The sequence below is a fragment of the Hibiscus syriacus genome, unplaced genomic scaffold (genome assembly GCF_006381635.1).
Source record: "Hibiscus syriacus cultivar Baekdansim isolate YM2019G1 unplaced genomic scaffold, ASM638163v2 tig00110858_pilon, whole genome shotgun sequence".
NCBI lineage: Eukaryota > Viridiplantae > Streptophyta > Magnoliopsida > Malvales > Malvaceae > Hibiscus > Hibiscus syriacus.
Window position 1 is genome coordinate 1,492,611 of NW_024062890.1, and position 23,351 is coordinate 1,515,961.

Sequence of the window (23,351 nt, forward strand, 5' to 3'; positions counted from 1 at the left end):
TGTAAGCAAAATAAAAAGTAATAATATAAAAATAAAATAAAATAAAATAAGAAATACGTGTATATGTAAAGTAACAGTATTAAAAATAATAATAACGATTATAATAAATAAATAAAAAGCAAAATAATAGTAACAGGACTAAATTGAAAGAAAACCATGATTGAAGGTCGAATTCAAAATAAAATTGGGTTTTAAAATCGGATTTGGGGGTTAGAATGAAGCCTCTTTGGAATGCGAGGGACCAAAACGGAGATTTACTCATTTCATAGTGAAAACACGCGGGTTAACTAGGCGGGTCGGGTCTGCGGGCCGTGTATTTAAGTTAAAAAATCTGTTTTAACTCTCATTTTTCCTTCAGAAAACCGAAGCCCCTCCCTTCCCATTTCATTTCTCTCTCGCCTGTTCTTCATATATGAAGAACACGGCGGGTTTCCAGAATCTGGTAACCATACGCTGCCTCGCCGCCGCCGTTCAACGGCGGCGGCCACCGTTCATCGGCGGCAAAACCTAAAAAAAATTGGTTTTTCTGAAAGCCCTTCTCTCGCACGTTTTAAAAATCAAAGTATTTTTCCCAACCAAGCCTCAGGGAACCGTAGATCTAAGAGAGAATATCATGGTTCCCTTGTGTTCATCGGCCCCAAATCTTCTGTTTTTTTCGAGAAAAACGACAAGGACATAACGCATGCAAGGGAAAGAAGTAAGAAAGGTATAAACTTTCACCTTTTTATTTCTTCTTGAAACGTTTACAAGGCTCGTTTTTTTGCTGAGTAATTTCCTGTGTGTGCTCTCGTGATTTCCAGTATTTTTGTGTGTATCCTCCCTCTTCTAAAAGCTTATAATTACATGACTTTATAGTGATAATCCTAGGCTATTTTTAGAGTTTTAATCTGAGTAAAACTCGGTTTGTTTGTGGTGATAATCCACGATTCTGACTTGGTTGTTTTTGTGAAAACACGTTCATTGGCGTTCGTTTGGTGGCCGAGAGTCTTGCGCCGGAGAACTCGGATCCGTTGGAGAGAAGAAACGTGCAGCCATGGGGAGTTGAAGGGGAGAACGGCGCTAGGGTTTCTGGAACCCCTAGCCTATTGGTCACGTGCCTTGGGCTGCTGAGGCGTTGGATCTGGGTCACTTGTATTTGGGCCGTTTGTTATCATTTTATAAGTATGTATATTATGTAATGTGGTTAGAAATTATTATATGAAATAACATTATTTAAATCTGATGAAATTTAGTGTCTTCAACTTTATCATTTTTTTATAAATAATATCAAATTTGAGGACTATGTACATAATAAAATACTATATAGAACTTTATTTATTTTCATCAAATATTAACGGTAAATGATTTGATTAATAAAATTTAATAATTAAATCTATTGAGCGGCCTCAATGGTAAGATGTAATGTTGTTCTTCTTAAATATCTCGAGTTTGTACAGTTGCATTTGTAGGGTGTATGTATGTTTGTAGGGTGTATGCTACATCAAAGACTAATAAAAAATAATTTAATAGTTGAGTGGTTTAATTGATTTTTTTAATTTGATGATCAAAATAAAAGCAACCCTATAGTTTAGTGACTATCTGAGTACTTTACTGTTAATTTTTGGGATTGTTCTGGCCCAAGCCTCATTTTCGTTAACACCTTAAACTAACTGAAAAATCCGAACTGTTGGGCCCAGGCTTAAATGTCCAGGGACAGACTCCATAAATTCAACTCAACACTTGGACCAATTGGGTAATTTAATCTTTTTTATATCAACTGATTGCTTTATTTCCGTAGTTAGTACCAAGTCCTAACTCACTGCACTCGATCACTCTGTGCACAGCAAAGACTGAAGACTTTTAACGGAAAATACAATGCCGACGAATTTACATTTCGTAGGTTTTCCGTTTTTCTTGATCCAAGACCATAGGGTTTCCCATAGTAAATTCTTTCATATTTTCAGATCATACTAAACAATTTTAATATTTGCTTCAATGAATCTCAGTTGTTGAGGCTGTTGACTGAGTGAGTGTTGGGGTTTAATTGCAGGAAATGGCCAGAAGTCTCGTTGGATTTATGGTCCTCTTACTCTTTCTATTGATCTGTGAAGCCGCTTCAATTTTTCAGCCGATCTCCGATTCTCATCGATCTGCAGCTCTTGAGCTCTTCAGTCCTGACAATGGATCCTTCAAGAGGTTTCCTTAAACCCTTGTTTATTTTTTAGCTACATTTATCAATTCATTGGTTTGATGGTTAAGAAAAGAAACTAGGAGATAATGGGGAATTAATACCATTGAAAGTCAAACTTATGTTTATTTGCCTCCCATTTTCTGTGTTGAGGAATCTAATATTCCAGTAATTGTTTTTTTTTTAATTGGAAATAAATAGAGATCTTTGAGAATTAGGTTCTAGGAATGTTTATCTCATTTGATGTAATTGATCTCACCAGTTTAGAAGAGACGTACAAAGCACTAAGAACATTTGACGTTCTTGGAATTGAAAAGAAGCCTAATGTAACCACCACAGCTTGCCGTTTAATTTTGGAAGCTGTTGGGTCATCATCATCAACCCCAAAGGATATTTTCTATGCTTTAAAAGCAAATAGCGTGGTGAAATGCAAGATAAACGATAAATCTTTTCAGGTATTTAATAGAATTAACAATTTGTCACACTAACTTGTCATTGAATATATCTAACTTTTTTTAATCATGGCTCTTAAATTTTATTTTTATTCCTTTGCAAAGGGCATTATAACAAGACTTAATTCTGCTGTCAATGATGCAAATTCATTGCTTGACTTCCACTATTCAGTAGGAGGTTTGGTGCTTATCAAGGTAATAAATGAGTGCATGATACTGGTTATCGTGATGAATCCAATTTAATAAATCTTAGGTGTTTTCTAGAATGCATTAAACTTGCTTTGTTTGCTATGTTGATCGAAGGATCTTATTTATCCAGATTCTATAGCTTTTTACTTGTTTCTATTTCCCCCGTACATTCTAATTCATTGTTTGTCAATGCTGGATCAGAGCTTCAAAGCTGATGTTCATCTTGCTAATGCTGATGGAATTTTTCGCTCAGTGAAGGTTTGTTATTGTTACTAGATTTAATTTTGTGGAGAGTTTTCATATAGTGCTCACTCTCTCCAGATCTCTCCAGGCAGGCTAAGGCCTACCATTTCGGTGGGACTACTTGAACTTGTTGGTACAAAGTATGAGTGAGAAAGGAAGAGAGAGAAAGAGATCGAGTGTGACAGGGCGTTCGTCCTCCCTTGAGGAATGGACTGTCTTTGTTGATAATCTTAGTAAGAGAGTTAGTAGAAGTGAGTTAAGAGAAATTTTCAATTACTATGGCAGAGTAGTGAGGGTCTTTATTCCAAATTTTATGGTTAAACCGAAGTACAAAGCATCCACGTTTGCCTTTGTGCAGTTTGCGTCGGAGGCTGGTTGTAAAAGAGCAATCCAGAGTGCTAATGGTACGTTGATCGGTGGTTCAAGAGTCACAGTGGGGGTCGCGAAGTACAAGAAGAACAGGAATACACATGCTGGTGCTAATGTACTTCAGCTAGTTGGTAGTAAGCTAGATACTGTGGATAGAGGTAAGCAGCTGGAGGAAATGGAAATTTCGAGTAGTCTGAGGGATGACAGATCGTATAAAGAGGTGTTGAAGATGAATAGTAGAAGAAGAGCGGAGTTCGTATCAGTGGATAAAAGAAGGTCAGAGTAAGCGAACATATGGATTAAGGAAAGGTTGGGATATGTACATTCCTACAGCAGATTCAAGCTGGGTGAATAACTCCTTAACAGGGATTTTTAAATTTCCCTTTAAGCCTGACTTGGTGAAGAAGGCTTTGGCTAAAGAAGGATTTGAGGTTAAAGTAGTAAGTTGGGGTTACACTGTGAATGCTTGTATTATTACTTTCAGTTCAAACGAAGATTTCTTAGATGCGTGGTCGAATTTCCGTGAAAAGTTGTTTTCATGGTTTCTTTGGTTATCCCTGGTGCTGAATGAAAAGGGTGTTCCATTGGCGTATTGTCTCGTTGAGCTAGTAGGGTTACCTCTTTTTACCTGGAACGAGCCGTTTCTGGAGAAACTTGCTGGAATGTGGGGTGAGTTTGTGTGTATTTTGGAGGAGACCAGAAGTAGAGAGGTCTTCTCTTCAGCGAAACTATTGCTAAGGGTTGCAAGCCCTTTTGACGTCCCCGAAGTTTTTTCCGTAGGGTCTTACGGAAGGTACTTTAAAGTTAAAACTTATTTGGAAGGGAGCTGTTTCAAATCTTCAGTTGTATTCGGTGAAGAGTTGCAGAAGAACTTTGATGAAGGTCATAGTGCTGATTTTTCGAAGGAGGAAGATGGAGGATATTCAGATGAGGAAGAAGACAAACTAGAATGGTCTGCGGAGGTTGTACGATCAAAGGTGGACACGTGGTTGCAGAAAAGTCAAGATAGTGGGTGGAATGAAGAAAATGGGGAGCAGTTTTTGAAAAAGCAGGCTCACATGAACACCAATAGTCATGGGGTGTCAGAAAATTTGAAATTTGAAGCTGAGTCAATTCCCAACAAGGATTATGCTGGACTTGGGCTGAGAGGGGATGTGGAACAGATTTTATCAACCCAATCTGATGACAATTGGGATTCATTATCCCCTGTCACTAATTTAATTCCTGCTGGGCCAGTAGTTAAAATAAAGCGGGTTGAGCTAGGGAAGAGCTATGAATTTCAGTATCTAAGTGACTCTAAAGAGGAAGATAGATGCCTTTTAACGGATTTGGCTTCTGAGGATGTCCAGGAATCTGAAGAAAGCGATCTTGAAAAGGAGGATGAAGGACAAGTGTTGCAGGTGGGAATCAAGGAAGGCATTGAGAAGAGTTCTGTTAAGCGGAAAATGGGGTTTTCAGTTCCTACATGTTTATCCGTCCGAAGTGCTCCTGATGGTAGAAGGGGAAGAGGTCGGTTTGCGCGTGTGTATAGAAGGACAAGAAACAGATGAATATGGCTTTGCTCAAACAGTGAAGCAGATGTAATATGTTCAGAGGTTACTTTGAAGGATGATCAGAATGCTTCAGTCTGCAGGAATATTTCTCAGCTTACTTTAGGAAAGTTGGGGAGAGTTAAGGAGAAGGTGTTCAATTGCTATGATTTTGCCCAGAATCTTTCTTCGACCTCTTTAATTTGCAATTTAAAATCAGGAAGTGTGGCAGCAGTTCCTTCTTTCGCTTTAGGGACAGGAAGAGAGAATAGAAGGATGAGAAAGCTTTAAACCAATGAAGCTTTGGAGTTAGTTGACATTTGTACGGCATCCTCACCTCCTTTTAAGAAATGTTTGGACGAAGAAATGGCCACTTGGAGAGTGTGTCAGTTGTTAGGGATCTCTTTCAAGGAAGGGAAGAAGTCATTTATTGATAAAATTCTTTATCTGGAGAATGGTTCGGATGTAGATAGAAAAGTCTGATAAGCAGGTCAGATTACGTTGTTTGCAGTGTAAGGTTTTGGTGTTTGGGAGTTAAGCTTTTTTATGCAAAATTTAAGTATTCTTTCGTGGAATATTAGAGGTTTAGGGAGAAGAGAAAAACGTGTTGCTGTCGCAAGGCAGGTTAAGAAGATTAAACCTGTCTTGATTTTTATTCAAGAATCTAAGTTGGAACATTGTCATGTATCGATAACTAGGAGGATAGGAGGAAGTCTTTTAAAGGGAGCGTTGGTGTTTCCTGCCCAGGGGTCAAAGGGTGGGTTGATTAGCATGTGGAATGATAGTGTGATCAAAGTCACAAATCAGCTAGTTCATAGTAGGTTCTTGGTTTTGGTGGGGAATTTTTTGAATGTTCAAAAGGAGTTCGTTTTTATTAATGTCTATGGCCCTGCTATTGAATCGGAGAAGGAGGATTTTTTTGAGGAATTGCTGAATTTCGTTTTATCAGTGAACAGACCGGTCTGTATTGGGGGATTTTAATGCGTATCTTGATCCTGAAGAAAAGAAAGGGAATTCTCAAAATTGGCACACAATTGATATTTTCAAATCTTTTGTCCAACATGCTAATCTTATCGATTTGCCCATGTCGGGAAGTGCTTTCACGTAGTGTAGCAAGAGGGAAGAGTCAACGTGGGTTCGTCTTGATCGTTTCCTTATTTGCGGCAGTTTCCTTAACAGTTTTCCAAAGCTTTCTCAGAGCTTATTACCTAATTCGATTTCAGACCACAATTCGGTGCTGTTGGAAGTTAGCAGTCTCAATTGGGGCCCTAAACCTTTTAGATTTTTCAATTTTCTGTTAGAGGAAAAAGGTTTTGATGTGTTGGTTGAAGACCTGCTGGCAGAGGAGAAGAATAAGAAGAAGGGAGGGGGTATTTTCAGGACATTACAATCTGCAAAAAAACAGATCAGAAAATGGCCTGGTAGTAGCCACTTAGGGCTGTCAGACTCCATTTCATTGCTTGAAGTGAAGATTTGTGATCTGGAAAGAAAGTCTCAAGTTGGATTTCTATCCAAGGGGGAGTGGGATCAGTTGGTAGATTTCAAGTGTGAGTTATGGAGGCTACTTCGGATTGAGGAGAGCATTTGGTGTCAAAATTCAAGAAGTAGATGGATAAAAGATGGAGACAAAAACACGAGGTTTTTCCACCTTTCTGCTATGAAAAGGAATAGGGTCAATTCAATCCATTCTTTAAAAGTGGATGGGGACTTTATAATGGATCCAGTATCTATAAGAGCTAGTGTGCTAAATTTATTCAAAACTGCTTACAATACTATTTCTGCTTTGGAGGTAGAGGGCTTTAATTTTGATTTTGCGCAGTTAACTGCTTCTCAAAGTGCATTTTTGGAGGTGGAATTTTCTGACCAAGAAGTGTGGCAAGCAATCGCTTCCTCTGATAGTGCTAAAGCTCCGGGCCCGGATGGTTTTACAATGGGTTTTTATAAAAAATATTGGATTTATCTTAAGGAGCAGATTATGGAGTTTTTCACAGATTTTTATAAAGGAAAGGTGTGGGATCATGGGGTCAATCATGCATTTTTAACCTTGATTCCTAAGAACAGTAATCCTCAGAGTATTGAAGACTATAGGCCTATTAGTCTTGTCGGCAGCCTCTACAAAATACTTTCTAAAATTCTTTCTAAAAGAATCCTATCTTGCGGCATGGATATTATTAGCCCTACACAGTTTGCTTTTATACCGGGAAGGCAATTGTTGGACTGCTCCTACTTAGCTAATGAAGGAATTGATTTTTGGAGGAAGCAAGGGCTTAAAGGGGTGGTTTTTAAGGTGGATTTCAGTAGAGCTTATGACACAGTGGAATGACAGATTCTTTTAAGGATTCTTAAAGAGATGAATTTTGGCGAGAAGTGGTGTTCTTGGATCGAACAATGTATTTCCACAGCTTCTATTTCGGTGCTAGTGAATGGCTCTCCAACGGAAGAGTTTGCTATTGCTAAAGGCCTGAGGCAAGGTTGTAGCCTTTCTCCTTTTCTGTTTAATGTGGTGGGGGAATTACTTCATAAGATGCTGACTAAAGCAGTAGATTTGGGTTTGTTTCAAGGTTTCTCTTTTGGCAAGTATCAAAACTCCTTTACCTTGTCTTACCTTCAGTTTGTAGATGATTTAATTATCTTTTGACGAGCATCAATTACTCAAATTAAGAATGTTAGAAGAGTTCTGAGAATTTTCAGCCTAATGACGGGACTTCAAATCAATTTAGCCAAAAGCAAACTCTACGGTATTAATGTAGAGAATGACATCCTTGATGAGTGGGCTACAGATATAGGTTGTTCTACTGGTTCACTTCCCACGATATACTTAGGCCTTCCATTAGGGGCATCAAAGAATTCAGAGAAGCTGTGGGAGCCGGTGATTGATAATTTCAACAAGAAATTGGCAGGGTGGAAAGCTACTTCTTTATCTATGGCTGGTAGATTGGTGCTTATTAAGTCGGTGTTGTCATCCTTACCTATCTTCTGTTTATCGATTTTTAAGATGCCCTCTACTATTTCTTAACGGTTAAATTCTTTGATGTCGAATTTTTTATGGGGTGGAAGGGTTGAGAAGAAGAAAATGCATTGGGTGAGGTGGGATAAGGTATGCAAACCAATGAGTGGCGGTGGTATGGGAGTTATCGACTTGAATATTACAAACCGAGCTTTGTTGGGAAAGTGGGTTTGGAAATTTGCTAATGAAAAAAATTCCATTTGGAAGAAATTTTTGTGTAGCAAACATAATGTGAGTTGTCATTCCATGGATATAAGCAAGGTCCTAGCCCAAAAATATTCTTGGATTTGGAGGGGAATTGTTAACAACTTTATCAAGGATGATGCTATTGGAGCTTGTCTTAGATCACATGCAAAGTTACAATTAGGGAATGGTAATTCTATTTCCTTTTGGAGTGATACTTGGCTTGGGGATTTTCCTTTGAAACAAGTTTTTCCTAGGATCTTTGCTTTATCTTCAAACAAATGTGGTAAGGTGGTCGACTTCGGGAGTTTTGATTTGAATGGATGGGAGTGGAATATTAAGACTAGGAGGAATCTTTGTGATTGGGAAGTGGAGCAGTTGGTAGAGCTTTTGAATAGGCTGAAAGACATCAAACTTGTAGAGGCATTGGAAGATTGTTTGTTGTGGGATGGCCCAGGTGGGGGGATGTTCTCTGTTAAAGCATGCAGGAATTCGCTTTCTCCTATTTATGACAATTCATTTCGGTGGAATGAATGTGTTTGGTTGGGTTTGGTTCCTCCTAGAGTAGAGACTTTCCTTTGGAAACTGTCCCACCAAAAAGTACTTGTGAGAGTGGAATTGGGGAAAAGTGAGGTTCAATTAGGGGAGAATATTCTTTGCCCATTATGTAATCAAAGTGAAGAATCTGTTCAGCATCTATTTATTACCTGTAATGTTTCATGGGAACTGTGGAATAAAATTATATCATATTGGGGTGTTCGGTTAGCCCTTCCGTCTGACCCGCCATCCTTGCTTAGTTCTTGGTCTGTTTTACGGCCTACTTCTGCTATGTGGAAGTTTATTCCGGGAGTAATTTTTTGGTCAATCTGGAAGATAAGAAATGAAATCATTTTTGAAAAAGGAAAACTGGACAGACTTTCACTGTTCTTCTATGTTCGTTTTAGACTAGCTACTTGGTTTTTAGCAAAGTTTCCCCTTCTATCAATCCAGATGGATTCTTTAATTGGAGATCCTTCTTTGGCGGACAAACTTTCTTCTAGTAAGGAGCCGAAAAGGAAAGTGCATTGTTGGAGCCCTCCTCCAGTGGAATTTTTTAAGTTGAATGTGGATGGGGCTGTTAATAGAGTTGGGATGAAGGCGGGAATTGGGGGCATTCTCAGAGATTGGAACCGGTCACACTTACTTCCTTTTCAGAAAATATTGGTTCTACTTCTCCGATTACTGCAGAACTGAAAGCTATCAGTAAAGGCATTGACATATTTGTTTCTTCAGAGTGGGCTTCGAAGGGTAGGCTAATCATTGAGAGTGATTCCAAGCAAGCAGTGGACTGGATTAATGAACAGGCTTTGCCTCCTGTTTTTCTCAATATTTTTGTTAAGGAAATTGTCTATTGTTTCTGTTAAACAGTTTATTGTGCGGTGGACTCCTAGGTGTTGTAATATTGAGGCGGATAAACTTGCAAAGGAGGAGGGGATTGGGTGATGGTGTATCTTGTTTTAGTTTGTTGGTCTGTTTTCCTGTTTAGGTGATAAAGGAGTGTGTTATGGTTTATGTATTTTCTATGAGTTTAATTTGAGGTCTTATGTAATCGGTTTTTTATTAATGAATTGAGGTACTCTTTTCCTCCTCCTACTGGTAGTACGTTCTTGCCTCATGGTAAAGGACTACTAAGTGAGGTTTTTAATGAGACCTCCCATTCCTATAAAAAAAAAACTTGTTGGTACAAAAGGATTTGTGTTTGTTGAGGACTTATTACTTGAACTGCCTCGAACTTCTAATCTTATTTTTATGTTAACTTTCTCACTTCAGCCAACTTCTATAACCTGATTTTATAAAGAAAAAATAACTTCAGTGACCGAAAATGCTTTATAATATACGATTTTAACCAACTTTTGTTTGATTTGCAAAAATAACCAACAAAATCGCAACGCGAACTCCTATTTCGTAACACAGTTTCCAAATTCGCAACGCGAACATGGAAATTTTCGCAACGCGAATTTCGTTTTCGCAACATTAATTACCGATATTGGTAAACACAACTATCGCAACGCGAATTTCGTTTTCGCAACACTAATTACCGATATAGGTAAACACAACTATCGCAACGCAAATTTCGCAAATCGAATTCGCTAATTTTGCAACTTAATTACTGATATAGGTAAACACGGTAGAAAAAAAACCGGTCAAAAATCCGAATTCGCCAATTTGAAAACTGAGTTGCGAATTTGGCAAATTCGTATTGCGAAATGTAAAATATCGCCTCTTAAAGAAAAAATCATTTTGACAGTTCGTTTGTTTGGTTAAAGTTAAACGAAAGAACGAACGAACATGAACATACCCTCGTTCGTGTTGTTCAATTCATTTACAGGCGTAGGTTTAGCTGAGTGATTCATACGTGGACTTAGCAACTGAGATGTCCCAGGTTGAAAACCACTCCAATGCATTTTATGTCCTTCAATTTTTTCTTTAAGAGGCGAGATTTTACATTTCGCAACACGAATTTGCCAAATTCGCAACTTAGTTTTCAAATTGTCGAATTCAGATTCTTTTACTGGATTTTTTCTACCGTGTTTACATATGTCGGTAATTGAGTTGCGAAATTGGCGAATTTAATTTGCGAAATTCGCGTTGTGAAAACGAAATTCGCTTTACGATAGTTGTGTTTACCTATATCGGAAATTCATGTTGCGAAAATTTCTATGCTCGCGTTGCGAATTTGGAAACTGTGTTGCGAAATAGGAGTTCGCGTTGCGATTTTGTTGGTTATTTTTGCAAATCCAAAAAAAGTTGGTTAAAATCGTATATTATAAAGTAGTTTCGGTCACTAAAGTTATTTTCTCTTTTATAAAATTTATGTTTTTCATGAATTGTTGATTTTCTGTTACAAATTGTTTCCAGGCTTTCAGCCAGAGTGATGGCAAGTGGCGCTATAGTTCAAATAGCCCTGAATCCAGTGCATTCGCTGCCGGTAAAGATTTTTGTAGCTTCTAAAATTTGTTTTTTGAGTCAATGTCCTGCACAACCACCATTTAGCATTTTTCTAAGACAATGTCTCCATAAATGTTGTTTACCTTCTTTTTTTCCATTTATCAATTGTTCAATTAAGTTGCGAGATAGTAATTTGTCAAGATATGTTATCTTTTTGCAGGAATTGCACTTGAAACACTTGCAGGAGTTGTTTCATTAGCGTCTTCTGAACTTGACCAATCTTTGGTAAGTAGTAAATGTTGTTTGCTTTTATTTTGTATTGGTTTGACCAATTTATGAATCTGAATTGTTAATCAGCTCGAATGTATGATGAAATGTTCTCTTGTTAAACTTCATGTGTTGTAAGTTTTGTTGTGTGTGTAGTGAACTGCTGGTTTTTAGCCATATATGTTTTGCGGTTTCTGAATTGATTATTTTTGCCCCTAATACATGAGTGATATATAGCTAATAGATGTGGTGGATCTTAAACAATGTTTGTTTAAGGCAATATAAGGATTATTACCAGATATTCAATTATTTTGGATGTTATCATTAAATTATCTTGTTGAGGAAAAAGTGGGTTGTTGGTTATTCCCCTTGTGGTCCTGTGAACTGGCCATGAGGTTGGAACTCTAGTAAGGAAAAATGGTTTTTCCTTTTTTTTTGATAGAAATATAAATAGGCCTCATTAAAAACCCCCTTCATAACCTCCATGTTACAGCAGTAACATGAAGGACATTGGAAGGAGGAAAATAGTGTCTATGAATTTTATTAACAGAACAATAATACAAAGCCTGTTCCTAACAACCTTCTCTTACAACATAAAACTGAAAACAAAACACCCTGCACTAATACAAACAACTCACAACAACACGACAACCCAAACACACAACCTATTAATCAACCTATTCCATCTTTAGCTAACTTATCCGCTTCCCAATTGGCAGCTCTCAAAGTATGCCTAATTATAATATCCTGACCTTCTACAAGAGAAGCAATATCTTTCACCAAAGACTCAAACATCGGGGTACAGTTAGCCGGATTTTTGATCCACTTCAAAGCAGTAAGAGAATACGATTCGAGAATAATCCTTCGAATTGGAACAGATCCTATTTCTTCAATAAGTAGCAACCCTCTTTTGATAGCCAATAACTCTGCAAGGATAGGAGGACCACTCCCAACCCTCTCAGAAAACGAACCAAGCAGCATACCTTCACTATCCCTGATCAATCCACCTATTCCTCCTTTATCTCATCCCTTTACCATCGCACCATCTACAATTAATTTTGGAACTCTTGTAAGGAAAAATGGTTTTTCCTTCTTGTAAGCATAGAACTACATTTTTTCTGTAGATATGAGCACTTCCTTAAAACTCTCTATGCCATCTGGTTAAATTCCATAAACCATTTTAAACTGAAGAGGGGATGTTTTAAATTCACGAATAACACAAGACTCGAATTGCCCGTATAGCTCAATTGGTAGAGCGCAAGGCTCTTAACCTTGTGGTCGTGGGATCGAGTCTCACGGTGGGCAATTCATAATTCTGACTGCCGGAGGTCTTCCATGGAAACTGCTCTCAACCTGGCGTTGGGGGCAGCTTACTACCCTACCTCCCCCTTACCCCATTACATATGGGAATAGGGTCAGCTAAAAAATAACACAAGACTCGACAAGTGAGATTAAAATAATCTGCATATCTATGAATTTTTTAATGTTTTCATTTCATTACATCAGTTAGCCATATGATGGTGTCTTTTGATATTGAATTGTCTCTGCTCAAGTGAGCAAGGTTTGCTTTCATTATTTTTGTTGCCTATGTATCTGTCATTGTTAGTTTGCGCATTCCGTTTTTTAAGCTTGGTTACTGTTGGCAGGTCAGTACACTAAATAATGATATAAGCAAGCTTTTCGACAGTATTGAGAAATATGATATGTATATTTTCTCATCTTTCTTTTTATTTTTTTTCAAATTCCTTTTAAGTTATTTTTTTATTGGTTCTACTTTTCTTCAATTTTTTCTTACTTCCATTCATGATTTATCTACAAAAGAGAATAGTTTTACCAATTTCTTCTTCAATTATTTTTTCCCATCCTTTTTATTGCCTCTTCTTTTTCAGACGATGAGGCTCTCTACTTTGATGATATGCTTGTCGATGGACATGACCATCAAGGTCCCTTAGCAACCACCTCGTCTGTTGTTAGGGGATTAACAGCATTTGCAGCAGTGAGTGATGGAATTCTTAATGTCTGTTGGGAGAGTTCACTCATATTTGCACTTTTAGCCTTTTATTTTCTTCTTCTTCTTCTCCTTTTTGTTGGGAGTGTGTTGTAAACCTTCTGGTTTATTTCTGCAGCTTCCAGGCAACAAGATACTCGGATTGGCTAACTTCTTCCTTGGTATCGGAGTTCCTGGTGATGCCAAAGATTTATTCAACCAAATAGACTCCTTGGCTTGTTTGGAAAGCAACAGGCAAGGTTTTCCTTTGGCACTTATAATGTATTTGTATTTATTTAATATAAAATTTGATGATGGTATTAGATTTCCTAGACCTTAAATTCATAATGTCAATAGCTGTTTACAACAGTGTAATGGCAACCTTTTTCTTTAGTTTTGTGTAATGAAGCTCTGGAGCTTAATAGATCTTAAATTTCATACTTTCCATGCAGGGTTTCCATCCCACTGATCCTATCACTTCCATCTACAGTGCTTTCATTGACCAAAGAGGACTCCCTCCAGGTTTGTCCAAAGTTAAAATCCTTGACATGAATAATTAAGTTATTCTAAAGTGGTAGAGACCTATCATCCAAAGACGGATAGTATTAACACTAGTGGAATAAGTGGGTGTGGACAGGATTGGCTCCTCCTAGAGCCCAAACTTTTCTGTGGCAGATTTGCCATCGTAAATTGGCAGTTAGAGTGGAGTTAAAGAAAAGAGGGATCCCTTTGGATAATGTTCTTTGTGCGTTATGTTGCTCTCATGAGTAAACAGTAGAACACCTATTCTTATTGTGTTCTGTTGCTAGGGATATTTGGAACAAATTACTAAGGTTATGGGATATTACTACTGTTTTGCCTCAAGATCCCATTTCCCTTCTTTGTTCTTGGTCAAATCTAAGGCAGAATTCTGTTATTTGTAGGTTTATCCCGGCTGTCGTGTTCTGGTCAATTTGGAAGGCTAGGAATTTGGTGGTGTTTGATAATGGTATTATTGACAGCACTGCTCTCTTCTTCTTCATTAGACTTAGGTTGGTAAAATGGTATCTAGCGAAATACCCTACTGTCTGTATGCAGACTGATCTGCTAGTAGGGGATCCCTCGCGGGCTGATAAGATTCATAAATCTTCGAACTCGAAGAAGGTTATTGGTTGGTCACCTCCTCCATCGGATATGTTTAAACTTAATGTGGATGGGGCAGTAAGAGCTGATGGGTTGAAAGCTGGAATTGGAGGTATTTTAAGAGATTCAAACAGCTCGACATTAGCCACTTTCTCTACAGCAGTAGGGCCTAGTCTTCCTATTTTGGCAGAATTGAAAGCTATTAAGGAGGGAATTGATTTTTTCTATTCTTCTGATTGGGCTAAGAAGGGGAGACTTATTATTGAGAGTGATTCTAAAATTGCAGTGGAATGGATTCATAACCAACACTCTACCCCTACTTCCTTCAGTGATCTAGTAGAGGAAATTGGGGCTCTCATTTATGCTTTGAACGCTGTTCTTAGATGGATTCCTAGGAGTTGTAATATGGAGGCTGACAAGTTAGCTAAGCAGGGGATTGGCTGATTGATTGTAATGATTATGGTTTAAATGTTTTATGTTTTATCGGGCTATGCATACACTATGAGTCTGTAAGGGTGGTGGCAGATTAGTAAAAGGTAAACCAAGCAGATGCTGCGGCCGTTACTTAGTTGGTTTACCCCAAGTCAGTGTTGTTGTATTTGGGTGTTTTTGGGTGTCTTCTGTTTTTCTGTTTTTTAAGGGGGTGTTTCTCTGGTTGTATCTTATGTAATTTCAGTTGTTAAATGAAATTCTAAGGCACTCTTGTCCTCCTTCCAATGATTAAGGAGCTTCCTTACAAGCTCTTCTAATCAAGGAGGAGGTTTTTAATGAGGCTTTCAATTCTTATAAAAAAAATTAACACTAGTGGCATTCTATTTTGCTTCACTACAGTAGTTTTTAGATCTTGAGTGCCTCATATGATGTATCGTATGCTGAAAGCTGTTGGCCTTTTTTTTAAAAAAAAATATCAAAAAAAGATTTTTTCACTTGATGCGTATTTGTGTTGCATTGACTTGCTTTTCACTCCTATATTCATTCATACATAGGCCTCTTTGTACCAAATTTGGATTCATTTAATCTGATTTGTAGGGTTTTGTTACTCTTGATTTTTAACTCTTTCTTTGAATACAACAGGTTAAAGTTAACACTGTGCTTGGTTCAAATGCACCACCTCTTACTGTGAAGCTTGTGGGAGCTTTTACTTCTGGTTCAAGGGATGTATCTCCAGTTGAAAGCCAGGTTTATTGTTTTATCAAGCCGTTTTCATTTTGTTGGACAAAATTTCTACTGTACACAAGTTATTCTTTTGCATTCCTTTTGTTTAATTTGATTCAATGTCTACAAATATTCTAAATATAGGAACTTGGGTTTGATGCTGGAACTGGGCTACATAACTTGAAAAACTTGCCAAAGAGTAGATGTTGGAAGTTACACATTTGTATTCGAGGTATTGTGGTTATAATCATATTCTTAGGTTTATTGTTTAAGCTTTGTGTTTGTCTGTGTTTCCCTTACACGTGAAATTGAAATTTGGTAGATTGTGCTCCATAAACCTGAGGATGAAAAGGTTTACGTAACGGGTGGCCAAAAGAAAGTACCAATATTTGTCTCAGGACTTGTCAAAATTGAAAATGCAGAAATCACTATACTTGACAGTGATCTTGGGAGTATGGAAACCAAGGAAAGTATGTTATCTGTCTCTTTTGCTCATCTTTTGTTGGTTTTGTACTGATAATTGGTAACTGTCATGAGTACTGATACAGTGTGTTATCTGTCTCTTTTGCTTATCTTTTGTTGGTTTTGTATATGTTATCCGTCTCTTTGGGGTAATTTACATTTAAGATCATTGAACTTAACTTCGACTTTCATTTAGATCATAAAATTTTAATTTAATCAAGTTACATCATTCGACTTCTATTATTGATAAATTAAGTTACTTACTAACACCATTAAATAATTATCACGAACAAACTGAAATTGACATTTTTACTTGATATATTTTTCACATATCATCATCAAATAATTTTTAATTGATATTTTAAATAACTTAATTCTTTGAACTAGAATTTTTTTTTCAAACATTTCACTAAGTAAACTCAAAGGAAAAGAACTAAAATTTCTATAAATTCTAACAGAAAATTCTTTGAACTGTCTTGAGTATTGATGCAATAATACCTGACGACTCTTTTATATGTTAGCCACTAATATGTTTGATTTCTTTTCAAATGATCTCTGACATTGTTATTTTTTTCATCTTACACCATATATTATAGGCTAGATTTAGCTGGACAAAGTGCTGTATCATTGTCAGCAAACCATCTCCAAAAGCTACGTGTATCCTTTAAATTGACAACTCCTCATGGACTTGCTTTTAAACCACATCAGGTTCATACTTGTCTTCATTTTTAATCAATGTTATTCTTTCCGGTAGGTTATTGATAAGTTTGGTGGTTTGCAGGTATTGCTCAAGTTGAGACATGAAAGCAAGGTTGAGCACCTCTTTGTGGTTGGAAACCCTGGAGAACAGTTTGAAATAGTTCTAGTTAAGTATCGTTTCTTTCATAGTTGGAAGTTTTGTCTGTATGACAGATTAAATTATTATTAGTATCTATAATAATTAGTGATTTCTTTATTCCACCTGAGAAACGAGGCATCCGTTACCTTATACTATTATCATAAAGTATTCTCCATTGGCTAAGCTTATGCTACACTTATTTAAGATTTGACACTAGTATTCAGATGAAAAATATTCTGTTTATGTTTTTTGTTATATATTAATCTTAACTGGCTTGTATTGTAGAATTTTCTTGGGCTGGTTGAAAAGTTCTTCTATCTCTCAGGCAGATATGACATGGAGCTCACCATTGGTGATGTTGTTATGGTAAATGTTGCTTTTGCTTTATAAAATTCTCAATTTGTATGCTTTCAAAAATGTGTTACAATAACATGTATCTTTTTTTTTCAGGAGAACTCTTTATTGAGAGCCATTGGGCATATTGAGTTAGATCTACCAGAACCACCTGAGAAGGCACCCCGCCCTCCTCCACAACCTGTTGATCCTTACTCAAGATATGGGCCGAAAGCAGAGATAGCACACATCTTCAGGGCTCCCGAAAAGCGTCCTCAGAAGGAGCTTTCTCTTGCTTTCCTGGGTCTTACCTTCCTGCCATTTCTTGGATTCTTGTTCGGGGTTAGTAGTCTTGCATGCAGCACTTTTATATTTTGATTCAATCATAAGATGTAGAGGGTTGCAATTTCGAAGGCATAATTTTATACTGTATAATTATAGTTAAAGATGCATATATTTACTGAAATAATGTGCTAATGCTATTATTTGGACTTTTTGATGGTTACTTGGATAGCTATATCGATTGGGGGTGAATTTGAAGAACTTTCCTACCAATACGTTAGCTGCCACATTTGCCATTCTCTTCCATGTTGGCATCGGAGCAGTTCTGTTACTCTATGTGTTTTTATGGTTGAAGGTTAGTTCTTCGTTGTCTTGAACAATCTGAGCTCAAGTCAATTGTCATTATTTTTGTATAATTCCATCATTAACTTATATGCATGGTTGTGGGTGCAGTTGGATCTGTTCCAAACGCTGAAACTTGTTGGTTTGTTGGGAGTTTTCCTTGTGTTTGTTGGCCATAGAATCCTTTCCTATTTGGCTGCTACATCTGCCAAGCTTAAATCTGCATGAATTGATTGAAGAATAATTTCAATTCCTTTGCAAGCGTTGTTTGATGCACAGCGAAAAAAAGGGTTCTTTCTCTTTTGCTTGGGGGCATTTTTAATTCAAAATTTTGGTAGGCTCGGCTCATTTTCTCCAATCTAGGCAATCTTTTTTATGAATCCCTTTGTAATTATTGATACGCCAAAGGAAAAAAAGAAAAAGAAAAGAAGCTACTCCCGATTTAAAGATGGTGTTTTATTTTGTTGCAGCAACACCAAAATGGCCTTTGACCCTCGAGTCTTAGCTAATTTAAAATTAGAATCAACAGTGTTGGGACAGGTCACGGAAGATAAAGAATGCGATATGAAATAGATATCCAAAACACGCCCCATGGCCCATACCCTAACCCTCAGTTGCCTCCTCTCCGCATACTGATATCTTCGAAAGAATTTTTTTAGTGATTAAATCCCTCCAAGACAATCATGATTCTCTAACATAATCTCTTGTAAATACAGTTTATCTACACCATCTATTACTTTATGGATAGTTATTATAAGTTAAGATCTAATATTAGTACTAAAAGTCATTATAAAACCTTTCATACAATATTAAATAAGACTTCTTTAATTTCCTTCTCTTCTCAAAAAAAAAAGTATTAATTGTTTATTATCTAAAATCAATAATCTATTGTACAGTTGTTAACTACGATTCTCCAATCAAATGAAATAGGATAATTCATCTTCAACTATGCAATGATTGGGGATAGAAGAGATTAAGAATTTAGAAGAAAGGATGAAAGGAAATCAGAATTCTCATTAAAATTCATGGATATCTCAGTACATGCACTGGTTACTGCCAGCTGTGCAATCCAACAAATCGGCCGTTGCTGTTGTGGGTCCTGATGGATATGCTTCAACGTTCAGAATGTGATAATAATCCTCCAGCCTGCTTTTCTTCATGACCGCATGGACCACGACTCTGGCCCTTACTCACATAGCCTCCCTCCCAGCCCATTCCATCAACTATTGATACGGTGTCGTAGCCTTTAATCCCAGCGTTGTCGTTTTGATCATCTTTGACTTAAGTTACCTTAGCTTCATCGTTCTTCTCCAGATGAACAAAATCCCCAATTCCTCCAAACCCTAGTTCCTCTTTGCCATTCATGAACCCTAATATCCCAACTCGGCTCGTGACAAACTATAGTAATCTAAATACTTCCGACAACTATATCACGATATATATATTCTAAAGTATTCTCCTAAAATTAATAAAGAATTACGTAAAATGTTTCCACCACATTGATAACTATCCTTCAACCCCCCCAAATACAGTCGTTATAGAGAAAGTTCCAAACCTGAGGGGTGGGTGCGGCGCCAAATTCCCAATTCCCGTCAGTTGAGGATTCGTTCCCTTAAAGATGGATAAAGGAAAGAAACGCAGAAGAGAAGACGAAGAGATCGAGGCTGTTGACAGCGACGCTAATCATTCTCTTTCCCTCGGTAAAAGTTTCGCGCTTCGAACAAAAATATTGATTTCTATTTTTTCCTTTCCTGTTTTAGCGAGTGCTCATCATGAGTCCTTTCTAATTTCGCGCAGAACAAAATCTTAGCTTTAGCGACACTTTAGTGGCGCTTCGTATGATGCGAGCTCAGTTTCCTCATATTGATAAGGTTAACTATCTACTCCCAAAATTTCTTCTTTTTCTTCTAAAACCTATTTATTTAGCATTTCTCTGTTAAATAACCTACTCCTTTTTAAATTGAAATGTGCAATTTTATTCATTTTTAGATGTTTCTATATCTACTTTTATTTAAACCTTAAACTGATAAAGCTAAAGCTGTTTCATTTGATTTGGTTATGTTTCAAGGTGTCGATTCAACCTTTTATTTTGCAGTCACAATTGTATAGCAGTGTAAAGGACAGAACGCAAGTGGATAGGGAGCTAGAGGTTTGGTTCCTTAACCTTCAAATTTAGAATATTACTTCATGTGTAGAATTGTTCCTGATCTATTGTTCAATGGTACGTTTGGCAAAAAGTTTGTTTTATTAATTGAATAATGGGAGTGACATTTTTTGGTGGGTTGGATTTAATTCATGTGCAATTTGAAGTTAAGTGTTATGCAAGTTATTTTGATTACTTGTGTTATTCTTGCTTATTTTATGCAGAAGGCTCACATGCTATATCCTAGTTTTAGGATTTTATCCCGGGATATCTTATATTTTGGTTTTCTTTGTTTCTCTAGGGTATTGTAACATATTTTCCCAGGTTAGAACTATTTGCTTGTTGCAGATTATAGCTAGACGTGCATGGTTTATGATGAACACATCATGTGGTTCTTGGTAAAGTAGATATTTGGGACATGTTTTATGACTGAAAGGTGATAAGCATCTAACAATCTGGTCAGAGAGTTCCTGGTTCTTGTAGAGGGAGCAAGTACATGTTCTTGTTTTTTAGGAGTTCTCTTTGATTGTAATATTTCTTGCAACTCTCTATATGCTGAACTGAAAAGTAGAATAACCTTCTCACTTAGTCCCATGTGATTTCTATAATGTGTTCTCTTTTCTGCAGTCTCTAAGGAGGGATAAAGTAGTGCGCGTTTTCAAACTAAATACGGGGCAAGATGATCATGGTATAATGTTTTTAGATGATTATCTAAAACAGGTTGGTTATTGATGTCTGTAAATTCATAAAAGATGAGATGTTTAGCTTGCAACTTTAGGTTCAATTAGTTCAAAGTGAGTGCCTGTTACTTACAATCTGGTTTTGGTTTATGTATTAGGGTTTATAGTGCTTGGCACTCTTTGCGAGGGATGTTTGTGTTGTTGCAAGCTTACTAAGTAGGCTTCATTTTGACAGATTTCTGTCTGTAATATTTTTGCAGGTAGAGCATGTTGTCAAAAGAATGGAAGAAAAGAAACAATGTGATCTTCAAGTTTTTAAGTGGTTCAAAGTGCATGTTATTGAGTCCAAGCTAGAACCTTGCATCGGACATCAAGAACTTGTGAGTGGTCAAAACGCCAATGAATTGTGTTGTTTATTTATTATTTTATTCTGCTTGAGATAGATATAACTTTGTGCTTATATCAGAAGATATCATCCAATCTTTTATGAATTTGGGTTAAATTTTATTTCTTGTTCTATTCTGCTTGAGATAGATATAACTTCCTATATCATGAATTCATGTTACTCTAGAAGATGTCATCTAGTCTTTTATGAATGTCTCCCTGTTTCTGTTTCAAAAACTTTCTTTGCAGAAAATTTTACCATTTTCATAATTCATATGCATGCATGCATGCATGAGACTATACTTTCTTGGCTTTGCTTCTCTTTGCTACAGTATGCACTCTTATCACTAGGGGGACGGATGAAAGATGAGCACATATCCCTCCTAATCAATTCTGGCTTTCTTGTAAGTGAACTTTCCTTCTGCTGAGTTTGTCATATTGTGTTAGTTTGTTGAAATTCTATCCTTGGATACTTCAATATTATATGAATATTTCACTGTGGCATATCATAAAAACGATTGTGGACGTTAAATTGAGTATACAGTTACATCCTATATTTGAGTGCCATCTGGATGAGTTTATTGGAATGCACGAATTTAAACATGTCTTTGCACGTGAAAATGTTTTGTTATTCATATTGGTATTTAGTCGAATGCATATTGGGCCTTTTCTTTTCCTTTTAGTTTTCCATCATATGGTACTTATGCAATTCCATTTCCCTCTTAGTTTTCTTTTCCACTTTTTGCATAATTGCATTAAATTACACATGCTCGATTCCTTCTCGAGTCTATACCTATTCTAAGAAAAACATTTCCCTTTCAGACTCACCAATTGATTGACCCAAGTATGTACTGGTTTGCAATTCCAAATATTGGTTCAATACTAAAAGGCCTCTCCCAGGTAATTTTATTTTGTCACTTAATTTTCCTGCTCTAACTAGTTGGATTTTAATATATGTTGAAATATTTTGCAAAGAAAGGGTTCATATGTTGATTACTTTTGTGGAAGTTCTGATCATTTTGTTAATTAGTAGCTTGAAAATATATACACACACCATTGGAACTATATACAAATTTTCTGGTTACAAATAGTAGAAAATAAATTTTAGATAGAATCCCATTGATTCCTTTATTTTATTTCATTTCTTAAAATTTTGGGTTTGGCATGAACTTATAAAATGGATTAACTGTGGTCTTGAGTTGAGTATGATATATTTAGAATGCACATCCTCCAAAACTTTTCGAACACTTAGCATTTCAATGAGTTCTTTGAATAAGTTAGATGCTGCTTTGATTTAGTAAAGTCTGAAGCTTTTAGATTTTACATTGTATATCTAAATTTTAAGCCCTCTACTCTGTCACTGTTGCATTTACAGTGTTCTTATTTTGCTTGGACTGCAGGGAAGGAAGGAACTCCTCTCTCTTTTAAATCGTAGGAGATATAAAAAGATGATGTTAGCCCCTTTGGAGAAGAAGCACCTTCGATTGTCTCCTCTTGATATGAGGTTTCACCTTCGGGACTTGATTGGATCGGGTCATATTAAAACAGTCCATACACCAACTGGTATAGTTGTTCGGGTTTCAAAGGATTAGATCTCAGGAAGATACTACAAGCAGTGACAGGTGGATTATTTTGCTTCTCTTTTGGCTCAATCTTGAATATGAGGTTTAGTTACTAATTTACTAGAGTCATTAGCTTTTAATGCTTTATATAATCTGTCAATTGAATGATGATTTTTTTAATTAGGTTGATGGAATAACTGCAGACAATTTTCACGCAATCATGTGATGTTTCAATGAATGCAGGATGAAGTGAGTGTCTTTTCTTCTAAATCTTGTATATTCATTTATTTGGCAACCTTCCATGATTGAATTCTTGAGAATTTATACTGTTCAAGAGAGAAAATACATGCTAGTTTTTTGTAACCATAAAGACCGCTGGAGTAACTAATTTATCGATGGTTCTCTTTAAAAAGCTGGAAATGTGACTTCTCTTGTTCATAAATGATTCAGTTTGACCTTGTAAGTTGTATCATTATCTATATGCACGCACTTGAGATTTGAATTGATGAGGTAAGGGATTAATATCAAATTAAAATATTGGGATGAAAAATCATATGGTTTTTGTCAATGGTGCAGCTTCCACTTAGTTCAATATTAAAAGATCGATGATGCTGCAACATTTGTTAATTCTAAATTTATATTTGATCTCGATGTAGCAAGAATCACTAAGGAAATATTTTCTTTTGCTTGCAAACCTACTTAAAGAAAAAAGAGTCCTTAGAGATTT

The 23,351-nt window shown here is 36.6% G+C and overlaps 1 protein-coding gene, 1 non-coding gene and 1 pseudogene across 4 annotated transcripts; all 3 read left to right on the forward strand.

The window, feature by feature from the left end:
• Window positions 1-1,783: 1,783 nt before the first annotated feature.
• LOC120143529 lies at window positions 1,784-18,290 on the forward strand (annotated as a pseudogene).
• TRNAK-CUU lies at window positions 12,567-12,639 on the forward strand. Its single transcript has one exon. It is a non-coding gene; the product is annotated as a tRNA-Lys (tRNA).
• Window positions 18,291-19,166: 876 nt separating the features above from the next.
• LOC120143518 (serine/threonine-protein kinase 19-like) lies at window positions 19,167-22,983 on the forward strand. 3 transcript variants are annotated; one of them, XM_039157823.1, is made up of 9 exons: window positions 19,167-19,555; window positions 19,653-19,726; window positions 19,924-20,004; window positions 20,626-20,718; window positions 20,939-21,058; window positions 21,395-21,466; window positions 21,885-21,962; window positions 22,463-22,684; window positions 22,809-22,983. In XM_039157823.1, exons 1-8 carry the CDS (start codon window positions 19,474-19,476, stop codon window positions 22,652-22,654), a joined length of 792 nt encoding a protein of 263 aa, XP_039013754.1. In that variant the 5' UTR covers window positions 19,167-19,473; the 3' UTR covers window positions 22,655-22,684; window positions 22,809-22,983. The 3 variants fall into 3 exon arrangements, 1 of the variants encoding a protein (XP_039013754.1); XR_005517945.1 differs by having other exon boundaries at window positions 19,168-19,555; window positions 22,463-22,727; XR_005517946.1 differs by having other exon boundaries at window positions 19,168-19,555; window positions 19,951-20,004; window positions 22,463-22,727.
• The last annotated feature ends 368 nt before the right edge of the window (window positions 22,984-23,351 follow it).